The 20,494-nt window shown below is 40.5% G+C and overlaps 1 protein-coding gene across 1 annotated transcript in view; it reads right to left on the bottom strand.

Annotated features, from left to right (window-relative positions):
• Positions 1-19,434: 19,434 nt before the first annotated feature.
• Positions 19,435-20,494, bottom strand: part of LOC124556114 (titin-like) — a 161,115-nt gene continuing 160,055 nt past the window's right edge. The window contains exon 9 of the mRNA XM_047130135.1: positions 19,435-20,178. Within this exon, the coding sequence (XP_046986091.1) occupies positions 20,029-20,178 (150 nt within the window). The 3' untranslated portion in view covers positions 19,435-20,028. The remainder of the gene's footprint in view (positions 20,179-20,494) is intronic.

Genomic DNA, 20,494 nt, shown 5'->3' with positions numbered 1-20,494 from the left:
ATCGTCTGCTGCTTATCGCGATCCCTTTCGAAACAAGGCCCCCAGAGTAGATAACATTCCATTAGAACTACTGACAGCCTTGGGAGAGCCAGTCCTGACAAAACTCTACCATCTGGTGAGCAACATGTATGAGACAGGCAAAATACCCTCAGACTTCAAGAAGAATATAATAATCCCAATCCCAAAGAAAGCAGGTGTTGACAGATGTGAAACTTACCGAACTATCAGTTTAATAAGTCACAGCTGCAAAATAAGCCGACCTCGGGGAAGATCAGTTTGGATTCCGTAGAAATGTTGGAACACGTGAGGCAATACTGACCCCACGACTTATCTTAGAAGAAAGATTAAGGAAAGGTAAATCTACGTTTCTAGCATTTGCAGACTTAGAGAAAGCTTTTGACAATGTTGATTGGAATACTCTCTTTCAGATTCTGAAGGTGGCAGGGGTAAAATACAGAGAGCGAAAGGCTATTTACAATTTGTACAGAAACCAGATGGCAGTTATAAGAGCCGAGGGGCATGAAAGGGAAGCAGCGGTTGGGAAGGGAGTGAGACAGGTTTGTAGCCTATCCCCGATGTTATTTAATCTGTATATTGAGCAAGCAATAAAGGAAACAAAAGAAAAGTTCGGAGTAGGTATTAAAATCCATGGAGAAGAAATAAAAACTTTGAGGTTCGCCGATGACATTGTAATTCTGTCAGAGACAGCAAAGGACTTGGAAGAGCAGTTGAACGGAATGGACAGTGTCTTGAAAGGAGGGTATAAGATGAACATCAACAAAAGCAAAACGAGGATAATGCAATGTAGTCGAATTAAGTCGGGTGATGCTGAGGGAATTAGATTAAGAAATGGGACACTTAAAGCAGTAAAGGAGTTTTGCTATTTGGGGAGCAAAATAACTGATGATGGTCGAAGTAGAGAGGATATAAAATGTAGACTGGCAATGGCAAGGAAAGCGTTTCTGAAGAAGAAAAATTTGTTAACATCGAGTATAGATTTAAATGTCAGGAAGTCGTTTCTGAAAGTATTTGTATGGAGTGTAGCCATGTATGGAAGTGAAACGTGGACGATAAATAGCTTAGACAAGAAGAGAATAGAAGCTTTCGAAATGTGGCGCTACAGAAGAATGCTGAAGATTAGATGGGTAGATCACATAAGTAATGAGGTGGTATTGAATAGAATTGGGGAGAAGAGGAGCTTGTGGCACAACTTGACTAGAAGAAGGGATCGGTTGGTAGGACATGTTCTGAGACATCGAGGGATCACCAATTTAGTACTGGAGGGCAGCGTGGAGGGTAAAAGTCGTAGAGGGAGACCAAGAGATGAATACACTAAGCAGATTCAGATGGATGTAGGCTGCAGTAGGTACTGGGAGATGAAGAAGCTTGCACAGGATAGAGTAGCATGGAGAGCTGCATCAAACCAGTATCAGGACTGAAGACCACGACAACAACATTATTCAACAGAGGGCCGTTTTTGGGACTAGTTGTCACCTTACAAGATGACCAATAGCCGAATGGGACGCGAGATCATTTCTTTGAACCGCAATCTAAAACGTCATCAGTAGAACTGAATGACACGTCCTTGTTGATGGAGAAAAATTCGCCTTCCTCAGAGAAAGTGTTTGGGACTGTCCTTTGGGATCTGGCATATATGACCCATGTAGATTTTCTTGAGAATAGCCACACGATTGACTCTGTGCACATCACCAGCACCCTAAACAAACCTACAGCACTTACACACAGACTTTTCCCATCAAAAACACTGCTTTTGCATGACAATCCGAGACCACACACGAGTGCGCAAATCCCTGCTAAGATTGCAACAGGGTAGGGAGCAAGGTGGTGTCGTGGTTAGCACGACGGACTCGCATTCGGGAGGGGATGGTTCAAATCTGCACCTGGGTATCCCGATTTAGGTTTTCTTTGATTTCCCTAAATCGCTCCAGGCAAATGCCGGGATTGTTCCTTTGAAAGGACACGTCCGATTTCCTTGCCTATCTTTGAAACATTTCGAGTTCGTACTCCGTCTCTAACGACCTCGATGTCGACGGGACGTTAAACACCAATCTTTATTTTTCAATATTTTTGTGGTAAGTCTTTCTTGTTCTGTCATACGGTCAAACCGAGCGCCTTCGGACTTTGATGTATTTGGGCTACTAATGAAAGCTCATCACAATCGTGATTTTGAAGAAGTGGATGTTCTGCATATTTCTGGAAGTCATTGTTTAGAGGAAAAAACGCAGTGACGCAGTGGATGTAGAGGCGTAGGAATGCAATCCACAGTGCAAGGCGGACAGAAACTGCTGATAAGAATGGAATTTATTTTCAAAAGTGGAAATTTGTCCGCGAGCTGTGTGTGTGCGCGTGCGCGCGCGCGAGCGTGTGTGTGTGTGTGTGTGTGTGTGAGAGAGAGAGAGAGAGAGAGAGAGAGAGAGAGAGAGATCAAAGAGAGATCGCTATCTTATTTGACAGTTCCACTGTGTGTGCGTGTGTGTGCGTGTGTGTGTGTGTGTGTGTGTGTGAGAGAGAGAGAGAGAGAGAGAGAGAGAGAGAGAGAAAGAGAGAGAGAGAGATCAAAGTGAGAGCGCTAGCTTATTTGATAGTTCCACTGGCACGCCCTCGTCCCCATCTGGGATGGACTCGTCCACTTCCACGAAATAGCTACGGCCGGGCTAACGTCGACCAATCAATACCAGAACCGGGGTGCTGGTCCAGGGGCTGCTGGCAGCTATAAATAGGAGCACCTACGTTATTGATCAGAGTAAGATCGCTAGCTTATTTGAGCGCTCCGCTGGCACGCCCTTGTCCCCATCTGGGATGGACTCGTCCACTTCCCACGAAATAGCTACTGCCGGGCTAGTGTCGGCCAATCAATACCAGAACAGGGCCACTGGTCCAGGGGCTGCTGACAGCTATATATAGGATCACCTACGTTATTGATCTGTGGTGCCCATAAATGGAGGCTGAGCCCAAACTCCACCACCAAAATTTGGGAAGTTATTCAGGGTTTTTTCCCAAGTATTCTAGTGTAAGGCACTTTCACAACAGTTACAACATCTGTAATGTGCAGTCATTGTAACACACAAGGATCCGGTTTTCGTGGGCACCTATGTACAGATGCAAAAGTTCTGTGATGAGGATTGTTCGCGGCGTCATTGTGCAGCTGTTCTTCTGTATTCAGTGAGAAATACGCATATCGGCCAATTCCTCATCACAAAACCTTTCCATATCGTTGTGTATCACTGTGACATACAACTAACACTGCCGGCCAACCCGAGACAGAACTGAGCAGCACTGAATGCGTGCTTGAAGACGAAAACTAACAATGGCATTACTGTTTACAAAGCAAGTATCGTTGGTGAAAGGAACCAGTTTGTTTCCAAATAAGATACACAACGCATACTGTCTAAATTTGCATTGTTGTGCAGATATTTTCAGTGCAATATACAAGGTGTTCAATTTATCTGAAAACATTGGAATATTTCGAAAACAACACATTATATCCAAAAAATTTATAGTTAAAACTTGTTCGCCTTGGAGAGAGACATCCAATGATACCAAACTCAATCTCCAAGCTCACTTCATGTGTGGGACGGACGGGCAACTTTGAAATCTTAAATAGGAACCCCATTTTTTTAATGCAAATTCTGATTCTATAGAAAAAAACTACATCAGTTTTGTCTGAAACTTTTTTTTTTTTTTGGTTACGTGACATGTGGTGCTGTAATCGGAAGAATCAAAATGGTTAGAAAATCGTATGTTTCGAAATGCTATCCACGGTGCGAGGATAGGATAGGCAATTATTTCATAACTTTTAATGGGGCAGCACTGCCTCTTATCGTAAGTCATAGTTCGCTACACGGTCACAGTGGTGCATCGAGCAGCACACTTTTGGTTTTGTGGGGAAAATACAACGTTCAGAACGGGGTTTCCCATTAAAAGCTATGAAATAATTGTCTGTCCTATCTTTGAAGCATCGAGGTGAGTGGTTAATTCATGTGTCATTGAATAGCATTTTGAAGCATACGATTTTCTACCTGTTTTGATTTTTTCGATTGCAGCGTATATGTCGCGAAACGAAAAAGAATGTTTCAGAGAAAACCTACGTATTTTTTTCCATGTAATCAGAATTTGCAATAAAAAATGGGGGTTCCCATTTACGATTTCAAAGTTACCCCCCCCCCCCCCACCGCCCTCAAACACGTGGTGGGGTGGGCGGTCGAGTTTGATATCACTGGAAACCCCCCCGCCTTTTCGAGATGAACAGATTTTAACTGTAAACTGTTGGATGCGACGTGTAGTTTTCGAGATATTTTCGTATCTTCAGATAAACTGAACATCCTGTATATAAAACGACCAGCGGGAGTAAGAAACAAAACGAAAAGCAGTTACTTTGTAAAGAGGCAACGGAGCCTCGTAAAATACCTCTGAACAACCTTTGAAAAATTTTCGGTTTCGCTCATGTCAATCCTGTATTTTTCCGCCAACCTGGTTGCGCAGTGAAATAGTCCAATATTTTCCGCCATCAGTAACGAGAAGTGAAATTTTCTCGTTGTTTTTCGGGGCCGGGGACCAGTTGCTATCAAACGTAGCTCTTTAAGTATGGAATGGAGCTATAGATTAGGAGCATTAGTATAGTTTTCATGGAGAGTGGAAAAATTTGTCATAAACAGCTTAAAATATTCAGTACTAACTTAATCACCTGAATTTCATTGTCTACTTTCTACACACATCAAAAATGTTTTGCATCACCTCGGTTCCAAGAGTTCCAGAACCTGTTCAGAAAATTTGAATAAAGATCAACGTAAACTTCATTTCCACCCTTTTTATTGCTCATAAAAACCGCACATTGCGTGTTGGACCACCATACAGCAAGCCCTTCAGGGGTGGTGGTCTAGATTTCTGTACACACCAGTACCTCTAATACCCAGTAGTGCAACCTCTTGCATTGATGCATGCCTGTATTCGTCATGGCATACTATCAACAAGTTCATCAAGGCACTGTTAGTCCAGATTGACCCACACCTCAATGGCGATTCAGCGTAGATCCCTCATAGCGTTTGGTGGGTCACATCATCCATAAACAGCTCTTTTCAATCTATCCCAGTCATGTTCAATTGGGTTCTTGTCAGGAGAACATGCTGGCCACTCTAGTCGAGCGATGTCGTTATCCTGAAGGAAGTCATTCACAAGATGTGCACAATGTGGGCGCAAATTGTCATCCATGAAGACGATTGCCTCGCCAATATGCTGCTGATATGGTTACACTGTCGGTCGGGGGATGGCATTCACATATCGTACAGCCATCGTGGCGTCTGCCATGACCACCAGCTGTGTACGGTGGCCCCACATAATGCCACCCCAAAACAGCAGGGAACCTCCACCTTGCTGCACTCACTGGACAGTGTGTCTAAGGCATTCAGCCTGACCGGGTTGCCTCCAAACACATCCCCAATGATTGTTAGGTTGAAGTCATATGCGACACTCATTGGTGAAGAACATGATGCCAATCCTGAGTGGTCCATTCGGCATGATGTTGGGTCCATCTGTACTGTGCTGCATGGTGTCATGGTTGCGAAGATGGACCTCACCATAGGTGTTGGGAGTGGAGTTGCGCATCATGCAGCCTATTGTGCAATCAAACCATGGTATTGACTGTCTAGGCATGGTTGAACTACAGACAACACGACCCGTATACCTCCTTCCTGGTGGAATGACTGGAACTGATTGGCTGTCGGACCCTCTCTGTCTAATAGGCGCTGCTCATTCATGGTTGTTTACATCTGTAGGCAGGTTTAGTGACATCTCTGTACAGTCAAAGTGACTGTGTCTGTGATACAATATCCACAGCCAATGTCTATCTTCAGAAGTTCTGGAAACCGGGGTGATGCAAAACTAATTTTGATGTATGTATACATGGTGTAAAACAAATATGTTCACAAAATTTTAGAGTGTTTACAGGAGATAAAAAGTAACGCCTTTTTTAAGTAACACAAATATTGTCAGTGCACCATTTTCCAATTAGTGGCCCATGTAGGTTTTGATGCTACTGATGTTCAAAGAGGATATTTGAACTGCTGGGTGATGAATATTGTTTAGAGATTTTGATGAAAGTGTCACATGTTTAAACAACTGAAATTTACAATAAGTGTGTTGATGGTATTGTTCATGGCCATTTGATTGGGCCATATATTTTGCCTAACATGCTCTGTGGAGGAAATTACCATATCTTTCTGTGTGATATAAAGTGACAACTAGACGGAGTGCAGAAATAAGATATTATTGAAGCAGCCACTAGTTGGTGGATCATGCCACTAGTTTCATATACAAAATCAGTGAGAAGATATGTCCCTTTGGTGATCTTAAGGCCACAATGAAATCACAACCAGTTGTAGATTCCTATCTACTGTCACTGCCTGAGGATTTCTTTATGAATTGGTGAATGCTTTTCCCACTTGCACTTATTGGATACATACCTGGGATTGGTTCTTTATCCATGGCTAAAGCAATTATTATTAATTAACATGCCTTTTGGTTTATAAGAGTACAAGCATTTGTTGTTAGGAATTGCCAATACTCTGGCAGTATTTCAGTGATTCTTTGAACAGCTATTTTAGTGGTTTCCTTTCTGGGCCAACTACACCAATGATATAGTGTCAGGAGCAAATTGTCACGAGTATGTTCCAAATCTGTGACCTCTTTTCACCATTTTTTCAGCAGTGAGGTGTAACCCCTTGTCCAGGCTGTTCGTCATGCCACTATCTGTTCCCACTCATGTAATTATTCCTGTGCCTCGTGATGCTCCCTTGCAGAATAAGCTGACACATTTTGGTGCACTTTTCCCAGTTCAAACGATTTTAGTTATTGTAGTTTGTCAACGATTCAGAGATTTTGACCACAGGAATGTGTATTATGAAAGCAAGCATGTCACAATAGGTTTATTTTAACAGGAAAAAATAGGTGTTTTGAGAATTTCTTTTCTTGAGTTTCTGAACCATGCCTTATTGGAATAGCATTGCAAACAAAGAACAGAAATCTCTATTGCTGGTTGGTAGCCATCTGTGCACATGCAATCATTGTTTCAGTGTACCCACATGTCAACTTACACGTTGTTCATCTCATTAATTATAATTGTTGAAACCTGTCATCAAAAATAAATGTGAAAATATCAAGTCGATCCTTGAAGCTGGTGTAAAACAGTAAATACACTTTTTAGAGCTTCCTAAATGTTTCCAACTGCAGATCCAAGTGCCATTCATTGAACATGCAACACAGGCTGCCAGACAGCCCAAACTCAATTTGTTGAGCACCGTTGAGAGGTTAAAGTGTAAGTACACAAGTACCATTTCTTTGAATGCAGCATTCAGTACCTGGGGCGATTTTGAGTAAAAAAGGAAGCTTGCCGAGGCAGAAACATATAGCAGTCATCAACAATGTTGTTAAAAAGAGTTGCAATCTTTTCTAGCAAAAGTAAGGTTATGCACAGGTCAAACCAAACATGGCTGATATAACATTCCCTCTAAACCAACTACGCAAGAATGGAGCAGAATTTGTGTGGTCAACAGCAACCATTCATTTTTACTACTTAAAGCAACCCTGAAGTCAGTGCCCTTTCTGGCCACATACTTCAGGGAAAATATTAAATGAAGCCACAGATGCCATGCTGGCATCAGTCCAGTTCTTTTGCAAAAAAAGTGGTAACAGGAGTATACACGTTATTCCTTTTGTTTTGAAGACTCTTACATCTGATCAGCAGAACTATGCTCATATTTAAAAGGAAGTCCAAGAAATCATTTTGGTAATTAAAAATTCCATATTGATTTCTATGGTGCAAGATTAATCTTAAGTACTGGCCATAAGCAGTTAATTACAAGTTTGTAGTTAACAGCCAAGTTCCCTGAAAGGATGTCTGGAAGACTGCAATGATGGGGATTATCCTTATGCCAACATCATTACTGCATCATGTAATGGCCAACAAGCAAACACACAAATGTGAAAGCATTATTTAGATTGCCAATGGGGCTGGATGTCAAATAGTCACCTGCTTGCAACTTCATGAAGAACTTACCAAATTGCTACAGTGTTTTCTGATCACTACAACACAGGTTCTCACTACCACAGCTAAATATCCATTTACAGCCCACATAATGTCCTATGATAAATGGGGGTAGCCATAATAACTACACAGTACAGATGACCCAGTTTTGTGGGACTTCTTTAGCATCCACAACCATTTGTCTTTATCTCATATCGTATCTGCTGCTACTGCCACCACCGCCACCACCGTCTTGGGTTTCAGCAGCCATCATCTTCACCACCACCAGTCCTGCAGCCACCTCTGCTGGCATGCAACAATTTCCACTGCAGAGCAACCTCAGATTCCACACAAACATGACTGATGCGCCAGCAGCATTTCCACCTCCTAAGGGTCAATGGTGGTTCATGTCATGCTATCCTCTTGATGGCTCAGATTTAACCAGCCTGATAGACCCATCACATGCTATACAGATGCTGCTGGATTTATCAGTCACTGTACCTCCTCCCCTCTTCCTCAGAAAAGTGACTATTAATTAAATTGCGTGCATATGGAGTATCATCTCAGTTGTGTGGCTGTATTCATGATTTCCTCTCAGAGAGGTCACAGTTCGTAGTGATAGACGGTAAATCATCGAATAGAACAGAAGCGATATCCGGCATTCTGCGAGGTAGTGTCATAGGCCCTCTGCTGTCCCTGATTTACATAAATGATCCAAGTAATAATCGCAGTAGCCCCCTTAGATTGTTTGCAGATGACACTGTAATTTACTGTCTAGTAAAATCATCAGATGATCAATTCCAATTACAAAATGATCTAGAGAGAATTTCTGTAAGGTGCGAAAAATGGCAATTGGCACTAAACAAAGAAAAGTGCGAGGTCATCCACATGGGTACTAAAATAAATCCGATAAATTTTGGGTATACGATAAATCGCACAAATCTAAGGGCTGTCAATTCAACTAAATACCTAGGAATTACAATTATGAGCAACTTAAATTGGAAAGACCACATAGATAATATTGTGGGGAAGGCAAAACAAAGACTGTGCTTTGTTGGCCGAACACTTAGAAGATGCGACAAGCCCACTAAAGAGACAGCCTACATTATACTTGTCTGGCCTCTGCTAGAATATTGCTGCATGGTATGGGATCCTTACCAGGTAGGATTGTAGAGTAACCATGTAGATGTAGATTTAGATGCAGAAGAAGATACACAGTTGGGCTGCTACACTCCTATGTTCCCAATCTAAGGTGGGCTGGGGGGTTGGAGGCAGAAGGGATGTTTTACTCAGCAGATACAGTGATGCAATACCAAAAGCAAGGCACAGCAAGCAGTAACTGCAGCATCCATCCCACCCGCCCGTGGTATTGATATCCCACATGGGAGAACAGAGATGTGGGATGCATTCATCACAATGTGTCAAACCAAAGCAGATGTTTACAGTATGACCGAGGCCACTGCCATGTCTCAGCCAACAGCCATCAGGGCTTGCTACCTGAGCACCACAGATCGACAGCAGCACCAGAGGACATGATCAACAAGTGGACTATTTTTCTACACTACTCGTGTGACTGAAAATAGTCGCAGAAGATCCATCCACCACCTGTCCTCCTAAGCTGGCAGACTGCCAGCCAGAAGGCAGTCCGACACTCCATCCAGACTTGTGGGGATCTGACATTCTCACCGCAACATCCATGTGCCTTGCCTGCAGGTATTTCCAAATTATCAGGAGTGGTAGCCTTGGACTGTGACTCAAGAGGGTTGTGGAACTGTGGTTTGGCCTCGCTGGACAACTTTGTGGTAATGCTGTGCAACCACTCTCTTGTAGTTTTGTTTCTGTCTTTTCTTTAGTGGACATTATCAAGTGAGGGACGTGTGAGGAAAACATTTTATTTTGTTATTCTTCTGTTATAAGATCCCAAGTGGGATCCTTACTTTGTTTTCTGCTTGAAGTGTGTTTTGTTTTGACTACCTTGTTGACATCTGCAATATTCATGTTTATCGGTTTTCCCCAATAAAAACAGATTGAGGAATATCTTTCACATTTTGTCTATGCTACCATAGATGCAACAGCACCAAAGCTCCCACTGGTATCGAACCACCAGCAACCAGCCACCTGTACCTACACTGTTATCATTATGCTCCTATACCTTCTATCTATCCTGCCTTCAGCCATCGATCTTGGACATTTCCATATTGGTTATGGACTACTATTTGGACCTATCTTGCCACTTGTTGATGTTATTGATTGTTATTGTGTGTTCTTGACTGAATAAGTAATTTGTTTGCTCCCCTCGCATGAGTAGTCTAGTGCTTAGTTGTTATGAATTTACTGAATTCAAAAAAATGTTGCCTGTATTGATATATCAATAAGTATGTAGTGAAATGAAGTATAAAGTTTTTACAATTACATATTTTTAGTTTACATTATTTCTCATTACATCATAATACATGATAAATTCAAGTTATAAGGGCATTTTTAGATAAGCCACTGCTTGACTCGCTTTTTAAAAGTATCCCCTGTCAATATCTTAACTTCATTTGGTAACAAGTTATTAAAAACAGCTCCTTTAACATAGGGGATTTTTGCTGTTAAATTTAATCTCCTGTTAGCCACACAGAAGTCTTTTCTATGCCTTGTTTCATAATTGTGAATATCCATGCTTCTTTTTGTGATCTTGGTGTCTCTTTTTCAGTAGCATTCACTTTCCGGTATATACACAGCATAAACTGTGGGAATATTGTGTCTAATGAACAGGGGTTTGCAAGAAGATTCTAGTTTTACTTTTGATATGATCCTCAAGGCTCGTTTCTGCAGTATGAAAACCATTTTAATATTATTCAGGCATGTCCCACCCCACAGTATTATTCCACAAGACAAGAAAGTGTACCTAATCCATAATCTACAGCCCTTAGCATTGTAGAATTAAGTTAGTGTGATAATCTTCTTAATACATATAGACTGAATGTTATTTTTTTTTTTACAAGCATAATCAACCCGCTGCTTCCATGAAAGTTGATCCTCTATGCATAAATCCAAGAATTTACACTCTGTACAGGTTTTTGGTAGAATTTCATCAATCACAGTATTTTTTCTGTTTGGACCACTTGGTTTAAAATGAATATTATTAGTTTTTTCGATGTTTACTTTTAGGTTGTGACTTTCAAAGTGAGCTCTAGCCTTTTCAATAAAGTTATGTATCTCTTCAACTAGGCTGGGATCAGTAAAATTGAAGCTGTAGAGGAATCATTCTGAACTAGATTCACTCAATGAGTATTAAAAACATGGTGAAGAACCTTCCAAAAGCTCTTCATATTTCCTTGAGGAGCACTAAATCATGTTGCATGTGCTGATGCAGTTTACAAATTTATCAATAGATGCTCCACAGCATGTATCCTTGAGGAGAGGGAGGCTGTTCACTAATTCAGTGCAGAATACACAATCTCTCTGGGGGCTAAAAATGAAGTACATGAATCATTCTTTTTACTCATAGGAACCAAAAAAAGAAAAAAGAAAATTACACACCGCAACATCTGAGGTGTAAGGAGAATGCAGTAGTGTCTGGATTTGATATTCAGATGGCTATATTTTGTCTGCTAATTCAACCAGAGCATTCTCATGGAAGACCAAGATCCAGGCAGGCTGACCATTTGCCGCTTTTCCTGTATTCTTTCGAAAATATAGAAGGCATACTGTAACACACCTACAACATATTACCTTTGAAAAATAATTTTTATTTTGTTAACATGCTTCTCTTATCAGACAAAGTACATCTGCCACTATTGTTATCAGTGAGTATACAGCAGTTCTAATAGCATAAAAATGTATTTATTCTTGTGACTGGTTCCGGCACATAGGGCATAATCAGGTAGTCAGTTACTTATCCTTCTAAAAATAAATATGACTTTATGCAGCTGGAACTACAATTCAATTAATATGTGGGTCTAGTAAAGTGTCCATCTCAACTGAAGAGAAACTTTTTTAACCAATTTTACTTGGCACCTAGTTCCATCAGCAAGAACATGAACTCTATCAGGTCTTGGAAATAAATGTATCAATAGTCTTCAGCCAAATACATCCTGATGTTGAGTGTTTGTGGGCACTGTCTCCCACTGTCTTCTGTGTTGTTATCACACTACCCTATTGTAGCCGCTGGAGAACAACACAGTGAAACAATTAACTTGCTGAGTTCAGAGAATACATTCTGACACCTCCACCTGCAACAGCTACCATCACCTATCATGGTATTTGTGTGTCTGGCTGGCCTGAAATCCAGAAGGCGCCATTACAGCTTGATACTAGAAGTGTGATGTTTGCTGTATTAGTCTATTAACTGTTGATTCCATGGTTGGCCAGCACTTGGTCAGTGCCAAGTGACATGGAACAATGAGAACTGTGGCAGTTCCCTTGTAAGTAGCCATGAAGCAGAATTAACCATGTTGTGATGAGTAATTAGCAGTTAAGCATATTCTCCTTACTTGTGGCATCACTGATTCAGATTTTACATCTGTCTTTTGCATCTGTCCCCTTTTCTTCCCCCATAGTGGTACACAAAAAGTTGACTACCTGGGAGGTTAAATAGATGTGAGCAGATAATCACAGTGCATAACAAGTTGGAAAGGTCAAGGAATGAGAGTATGGTGGAGAATCCCAATAGTGTTTCCCATCTGTCCTAGGTATCAATGCTGCTAGCATGATTACTTTTTTTTTTTTTATGAGGAGATGACACCACGTTGTCTTTCCTGCATGTGCATGTTAAGTATGAAAGAAGGAAAGAAAGAAGGAAGGAAGTAAGGAAGATTAATGTTTAACAACTCACCAATGATGAGATCATTAAAGGCATAGTGTACGTTCAAATTGTGGGTCAAATAAGGAAGAAAATGGGCTGCGACCATTTCAAGGAACCACCTGGGAATTTGCCTTAACCCTTTGAGCACCAGAGTTTTCTGCCTGAAAACACCATTTTATTGATTTTGTTTTGAAATACCAGTATCATTCAAATGAAATTGCCACTGTTGTTGCAATACAACATACATGGTGGTACACTGAAGCACTACTAAGAATGTGGTGCATCTGGCACTCACTTGTAGCATTCAAAGCAACAACTGGTGCAGAGATTGTGCTATGTGATTGTAGGAGATTGTGACCCATGGTTTTGTTTGGTGACCACACAGAGGCAGTCACTGACAGTGAAAGCAAGTATTTCTAAAGTTAGTGTAATTTAAACTTGAGTCTGTACTGCTGCTTTTGTAACTGGTTTTGAAATGAAACCATTGCGGCTGTAATAACTTTTGATACAAATTTATTAAATTTTTGGTCATGTTTGCTTGTTATTCAGGATTATAATTTGTTTTAGGCATTATGAGTACATGGAAGTTTCAAGGTGCAGGATTGTGTCTAGTAAGAATGGGAAAGTGCTTTCAAATATATCTCATGAAATGATGTGTGGTTGAAAACTGAGTCCCAGTGGCTCTAAAGTAAAACCGCCTCCTTAAAACAACTGAGTGTTTACTTTTTGCTAAGTTCTTCTTGTATTTGTTGCTTGCTGTGATAATAAACACCAATTTTATGGAAAAAAATTAAAATTAATTTTTTTATGTAATAAGGGTTAAGCAACTTAGGGAAACCATGGAAAATCTAAATCCAGATGGCCACATGTGGGTTTGAACTGGCACCCTCCCAAATATGAGTCCAGCATGGTAACCACTGTTTCACCTTGTTCAGTGGTTACTTCAGGGTTTGGATAGTTGGAATCAGGACCAGCTGTAGAGCATGGTTAAAATGACAGGAAATGCAGAATTGTATGTAAAGTGTCATGAGAAATTTCAAAATGCTTTTAATTTCAATAATCTACAAGAAGAGCTGCTGGAACATTATCATAAGAAAAATATAGTAAGATAATGTCAAGAAGAGCCTAAGGCATTACTAAGATGCATGGGCATAGACAGAATTAATATTTTCAAGCCAATGGACAGCGAGAGGTCAAATAAGGCCTTTGTGCTAGAGGTGATGCAGAGAGTGTTGTGTACATTCTTGTTGTGTCTGCCTTTGGAAGTCTCCCATAATGTGCAGTCTGAATTTCTGAAAACATTGAATGAAGAGATGGCAACCACAATGGACCTGACAGTGATTAAGACAGCAATATGTCCTAAAGAAAGGAGGGGGTATTAAATATAGAAATGACATGTTACTAGTGTGGGCAAGCAGCGCACATACAATGTGACTGCAGAGAGCACCATTGTAGACGTCTTGGACAGGCAATGAGAGTGAGAATGCCACCAGCAATCCTCACACCACAGGAGCAAAAGTACACAAAGTTAGATTCATGCTACCTTTCCATAATGATGTATTTAGGTGGTGAGGGACAGCTGTAAATTACCACTTGACACAATGTCGCAGGCGTAAGAAGGTGTGAGTGGAGTAAATTGTCTTGGTTCAACCTGGGATAATTTCTGAAGGGGAAAAGTGACTTCCAATCTTGCCAAGTTTACAGTTGCTACCACATCACTCTTAAGGTTTCATTTCTCTTTACACAACATGATAAAGTTGATCTAGAGTGATACATAGTGGAGGTACATGGGGTATCATTCAATCTGTACACTACTCCCAAAAATATCAAACTGCTGCACAGCAAATCCCTAGGCCAAGGAACGACATTTACACCATGTGATCAAAAGTATCCAGACACCCCCAAAAACACACATTTTTCATATCAGGTGCATTTTGCTGCCACCTACTGCCAGGTACTCCATATCAGTGACTTCAGTACTCATTAGACATCATGAGAGAGCAGAATGGTGTGCTCCACAGAACTCATGGGCTTCGAACATGGTCAGGTGATTGGGTGTCATTTGTATCACACATCTGTACGTGACATTTCCACACTCCTAAACATCCCTAAGGTCCACTGTTTCTGATGCGATAGAGAAGTGGAAATGTGAAGGGACATGTACAGCACAAAAGTGTACAGGCCGACCTTGTCTGTTGACTGACAGAGACTGCTGAAAGTTGAAGAGGGTCGTAATGTGTAATAGGCAGACATCTATCAAGACCACCACACAGGAATTCCAAACTGCATCAGTATCCACCACAAGTACTATGACATTTAGGTGGAAGGTGAGAAAACTTGGATTTCATGACTGAGCAGCTGCTCATAAGACACACATCATGTCGGTAAATGCCAAACAATGCCTCGTTTGGTGTAATGAGCATAAACATTGGTCAATTTAACAGTGGAAAAACATTTTCTGGAGTGGCGAATCATGGTATACAACGTGGCGATCCGATGGCAGGGTGTGAGTATGGCAAATGCCCGATGAATGTCATCTGCCAGCATGTGTAGTGCCAACAGTAAAATTCGGAGGCGGTGGTGTTACAGTGTGGTGGTGTTTTCATGGAGGGGGCTTGCACCCCTTGTTGTTTCATGTGACACTATCACAGCACAGGCCTACATTGATGTAAGCACCCTCTTGCTTCCCACTGTTGAAGAGCAATTCAGGGATGGCGACTGCATCTTTCAACATAAGTGGTCACCTGTTCATCATGCACAGCCTGTGGCGGAATGGTTACAAGACAATAATATCCCTGTAATGGACTGGCCTGCACAGAGTCCTGACCTGAATCCTATAGAACACCTTTGGGGTGTTTTGAAACGCCGACTTCGTGCCAGGCGTCACCGACCAACATAAATACCTCGCCTCAGTGCAGCACTCCATGAAGAATGGGCTTCCATTCCCCAAGAAACCTTCTAGCACATGACTGACTGTTTGCCTGTGAGAGAGAAAGCTGTCATCAAGGCTAAGGATGGGCCATCATATTGAATTCCAGCATTACCAATGGAGGGCACCAGGAACATATAAGTCATTTTCAGCCAGGTGTTTGGATACTTTTGATCACATAGTGACCCTCCTGCCAGATGTTACAGAAACTTTGGACTGCTTGGGGCAGGTGTATATCAGTTAGAAGTAGTGCGAGGGAATCGACTCCAGGCCATGTTTACTGTGCTGTCAAAATATAACTGGTACTGTCAAATGCCATTATTATTAAAGGTGTTTGAGCAGCATCTCAGCACCTCCTCATTGGGGTTCTCCAGCTCCCAAAAGCAAAGTAGTGTATGGAGTTCTTGGATAATGTTATAACATTTTCCGAGAAAATTAAGGAGCACACAGTGTGATTACAAAATGTGTTCACCCAACTCAAATGACACACTTAACACTGTATCTGGAAAAATATCTTTTCATGCTAATCAAAGTGCACATTACTGGCCAGAATAAGGTGTGAAAATATCACTGCCTCATGCAGGCCATTTGATAATTCCCTACCCCTACTGCAGAAATAAAATTGCACTCCTCCTTAAAAACTATGACTGGAAATTTATGCTTTTTTATGAATAGTGGAACTGCTCGTCCATTTTTTAAAGAAAAATGCAGGGGGGGGGGGGGGGGGGGGGGGGAAGGGAGGGTTACACTTCACAGGTCTCTGGAGTGAAAGAAGGCTTTGAAAGTTTGAAGGATTTGTTCATCACTGTTCCTTTCCTTTCCTTCCCTTATACCAAAATCTGTTTAAAAAAGAATTACACCATGACAAATGTATGGATACTGAATGCAATCTATGGTATCACATGTTCGTGTTGCTACTTTTATGGAAAGAATTTAATGTGATGACTGGTCATAGTGCACTGGAATAGCTTCTATGCCAAGAAGATCAAGATGGCTGACTTATGTTATGGGAGTTATACCTCAGTAATTTTGATTATGAAGGGGAAATGCAAAGTAATGCCAATGGTTTGAGCCTGTAGTTGAAAGCAATAGAACATGTTGGCATCTCTGCTGAAGGATGGTGAATGACACAGAGTGCTGACCCTGACTATCAGCAGTTTACTACTCAGATACAGCTCTGCACTCATAATGGAATTATGTTGTCATGTTGGTCATTTAGCACAAAGAACTGCTTAGGTAGCCACAAGATTTGATACTTTTGGGGTGTGTGGGACAGAAGAAAATTATTGAAGGAAGAGCAGTAGCTGGCCGTGGTGGCCGAGGGGTTCTAGGTGCTTCAGTCCAGAACTGCGCGACTGCTACAGTTGCAGGTTCAAATCCTGCCTCGGGCATGGATGTGTGTGATGTCCTTAGGTTAGTTAGGTTGAAGTAGTTCTAAGTTCTAGGGGACTGATGACCTCAGTTGTTAAGTCCCATAGTGCTCAGAGCCATTTGAACCATTTGAAGAGCAGTAAACAAGATGTGGAACAATACATATGGAACTGGTTGGTTTCTATGCAAAGAACAGAGATCAGCTATCAGCAAGCACCATTGCAGAGGCTGACAATTTCAAAGGCAGTAAACAAGATGTGGAACAATACATATGGAACTGGTTGGTTTCTATGCAAAGAACAGAGATCAGCTATCAGCAAGCACCATTGCAGAGGCTGACAATTTCAAGATGGCCTTTTGAGATGACTGGTGTAGATATTCTCAGCCCCTGTGGGTAAACACTGCCCAAAACTGCTCTGTCCTTACCATTATTGATCAATTCTCACAGTAGTTATCAATGTTGTAATTCCAGACTAGCAAGTCAAGGCAGTGGCCTAAGTGATGAAAATCAATTTTCTGTGGAAATTTTGGACACTTAAAGCACTTGAAAAATAGAAAACGAAAAACTATGTCAGAACTTTTGAAGAAATTGTGCAGGCTTCTACATATCTGGAAGCTATGGACTAGCATGTTGCATCCAGCTGCCAGAAGGAGAAGTGTGTGGTTGCACAGGATGATAGGCAGCATGTTAAAAAATCATTACGCAAATAACCACAATAATAATAGTGACACCATACCATCCTGTGTGGAAGCAGCATATAACTTCACATAAATGAAAGCCCAGGACTTTCACTTTACAAAATATGTAAGGGAAAAGGAAGCCCTCACATTCAGAGTTAGTGAAACCAGCCTCAAGAAAAGGCATTTCATCTGTTCCTAACTTTACAACATTACTAACAACAGTTTGGATCAAGAAAGCAAAATGTAAGGCTTTACAAGGACAAGAAGGATCATTGTAGGATAGATCTGCACTACTAAAATTTCATGTCTGCGATGGGTGATGCTGATAAATCCATTTGTGCTGAAGGGCAAGACACAGAAGTTAATTACAGCATCAGTGTGAAACTTTAGCATATGACTACTATGACCACTGTCCATGTGGCTGATGTGTGGCCATTTCAAATGGCTCTGGGAGCACTGAAATCACAATCAGCTACCATTTACAAAAAAAAGGGGGGGTGGGGGGTTACTGGTGAAAAGAATGAAGCAGCAGGGCAAGCAAATTCTGCCAAAACCTTTGCATACCTCATCATATATTAATGTCAAATTAGAGATATGATCTTGATTGCTTGTTTCCTAATTTCCCAGTTCATTTTGCAAGCACAGTAACCCAACTCTTCCACTACACAAGGTCACAGTGGATGTAAAAAACAACTAACAAACAGGGACAGGAGAACGAGTGTCCTGACTTGTCAGTGGCAATAGACTTCATATTCAATAGGAATTGCTGCTGTCAGTAAAAAAAGGGCCATTTCAATCAGTTTTTGAGAAAATATTTACAACGGGAGCTGAATGCAGTGGATATTTGGAGTTGGATACCTTACAAAAGGCTATTTATCACAGCAGCATGTAAATCTGCATGACCACAATGGGCCAAATGCACAGGAACTGGGCAATAGCTAGCTGGATGCATGTAGTGTGTCTGACAAGTCGCGATTTTGCCTATTTTCAAATGATCCAGGGCACTGAATGCACTTACAAGCCCATCGAAGCATTTAACCTGCAGTGTGTGGATGGTATAGTTCAGGCCAGAGGTGGTGCTGTAATGTTTTGAGGGCATTTTTTTGCACGAAGATTTGGGCTATTTTGGTAGCTCTATGGGATATAATCACCAATGAGTAGCTTCAGCTTGATATGGTGTACCTGAAGAAACTTCTGAACCCTCTTCCTCATGAACTAAGGTCATTTTCAAGATTTTAGGCAGTGTTACATGGTATTAGCATAATGTCTTCTGGAATTCTAGATTAAAATAATAGTAGTAATATGAAGACACACAAAGATGATGAAAACATTTCCTCTGAGGAGTGTCAGAGCAATTGAGAAATGGGTGGAATTGTCATAGTCAGATATGAAAATTAATATAAAAAGTTATAACATTTATGTACATTGTAAAAAAAAAAAAGCTCAACTAAAATGACAGTTGCATGTTGTGACTTCATTTCTATTCAGATGTGAAAACTGTTTGTGAAAAGAATTTCCATGGAATTTGACGGAAACATTTCAATGTCAGCATAATATGTCATTTAAACAAGTATATACATGTATTAATGAAAATTTTATTGAATCAATGAAAATTGCCATAATGAGAACATAGATGATATAAATGTTTATGTAAAGTCTTACAATTTTGAATGATAAAATAAAATTTGTGTATATATAAAAACAATGGACTAAACTGAAACTTAATTTACCATCTTAGGTGAACAGCACATAACAAAAATATCTCACAAGAACACAGAATGGTATGGCACAGAACAAAACAGTTGTTATACATATATAAAACATAACTTTCAGCTTTTGAATCAAGGCTGCAGTTTTCTTGCACACACATTTAGTAAGATTTAAAAGCTTTCATTAATACTTAAGTTTCACACATATTTTAAGCAAGCTCTGGCTGAAATCAGTCTCAAATTTCACTAGAAAAGTTTTGAAAAATTCAACAAATTATGACAACTAGGAAAAAAACTCCCTGCAAATTCTGACTAAAAATGTCAGAAAAAATACACCACAGAGTAACGCGTGAGTATTATTCTTTCATGACATCAAGATGACCATATTTACACAATTACTCTATTGCTTCATGATGCAAATAATTGCCATAGTAGACATTAGGTAAGAGACTCTGATCAGCGCAAATGTTGTTAGCCAACAATACATGTACAAGTTGTGTAGCACCTATTACACATCAGTTGCATATGGGTTTGTGTATGAAAATCCATGGAACTGAGCCTGATCCATTGTCTCCAAAATCCCTCTGTCAATTGGAGTCAACTGTGCTCGTTCCGTTGTGAAAGTTGTGTCAAAATATTGTACATCAAGAGGATGTTGCTGCAACAAACATAATAAATAATTAAAGACAATGTTCAAGTACTTTGGAAAAGAAATTACTTAGACAAAAATACTGAACTGTAAATAAAAGATTCAGCATGATATGAAACAATGATTTTTCCATAAGTATGCCATATTGTAATGGTATACACAACACTATCTTTAGTAATACTGAGAACATCGTCCACAATAAACTGTATTCCTTCATTTATTTTCATGTTCCATAGACACAATCATGAAGGACATTCATAACACTCAGTCCTGTAAAACTTCATCTCACATAATTCAAAATGAATTATTATGGTTCAAAAATTAG

The sequence above is a fragment of the Schistocerca americana genome, chromosome X (assembly GCF_021461395.2).
Source record: "Schistocerca americana isolate TAMUIC-IGC-003095 chromosome X, iqSchAmer2.1, whole genome shotgun sequence".
Classification (NCBI taxonomy): domain Eukaryota; kingdom Metazoa; phylum Arthropoda; class Insecta; order Orthoptera; family Acrididae; genus Schistocerca; species Schistocerca americana.
Note: the sequence above shows the minus strand (reverse complement) of the source record. Positions and strands in the feature narration are given on the sequence as shown.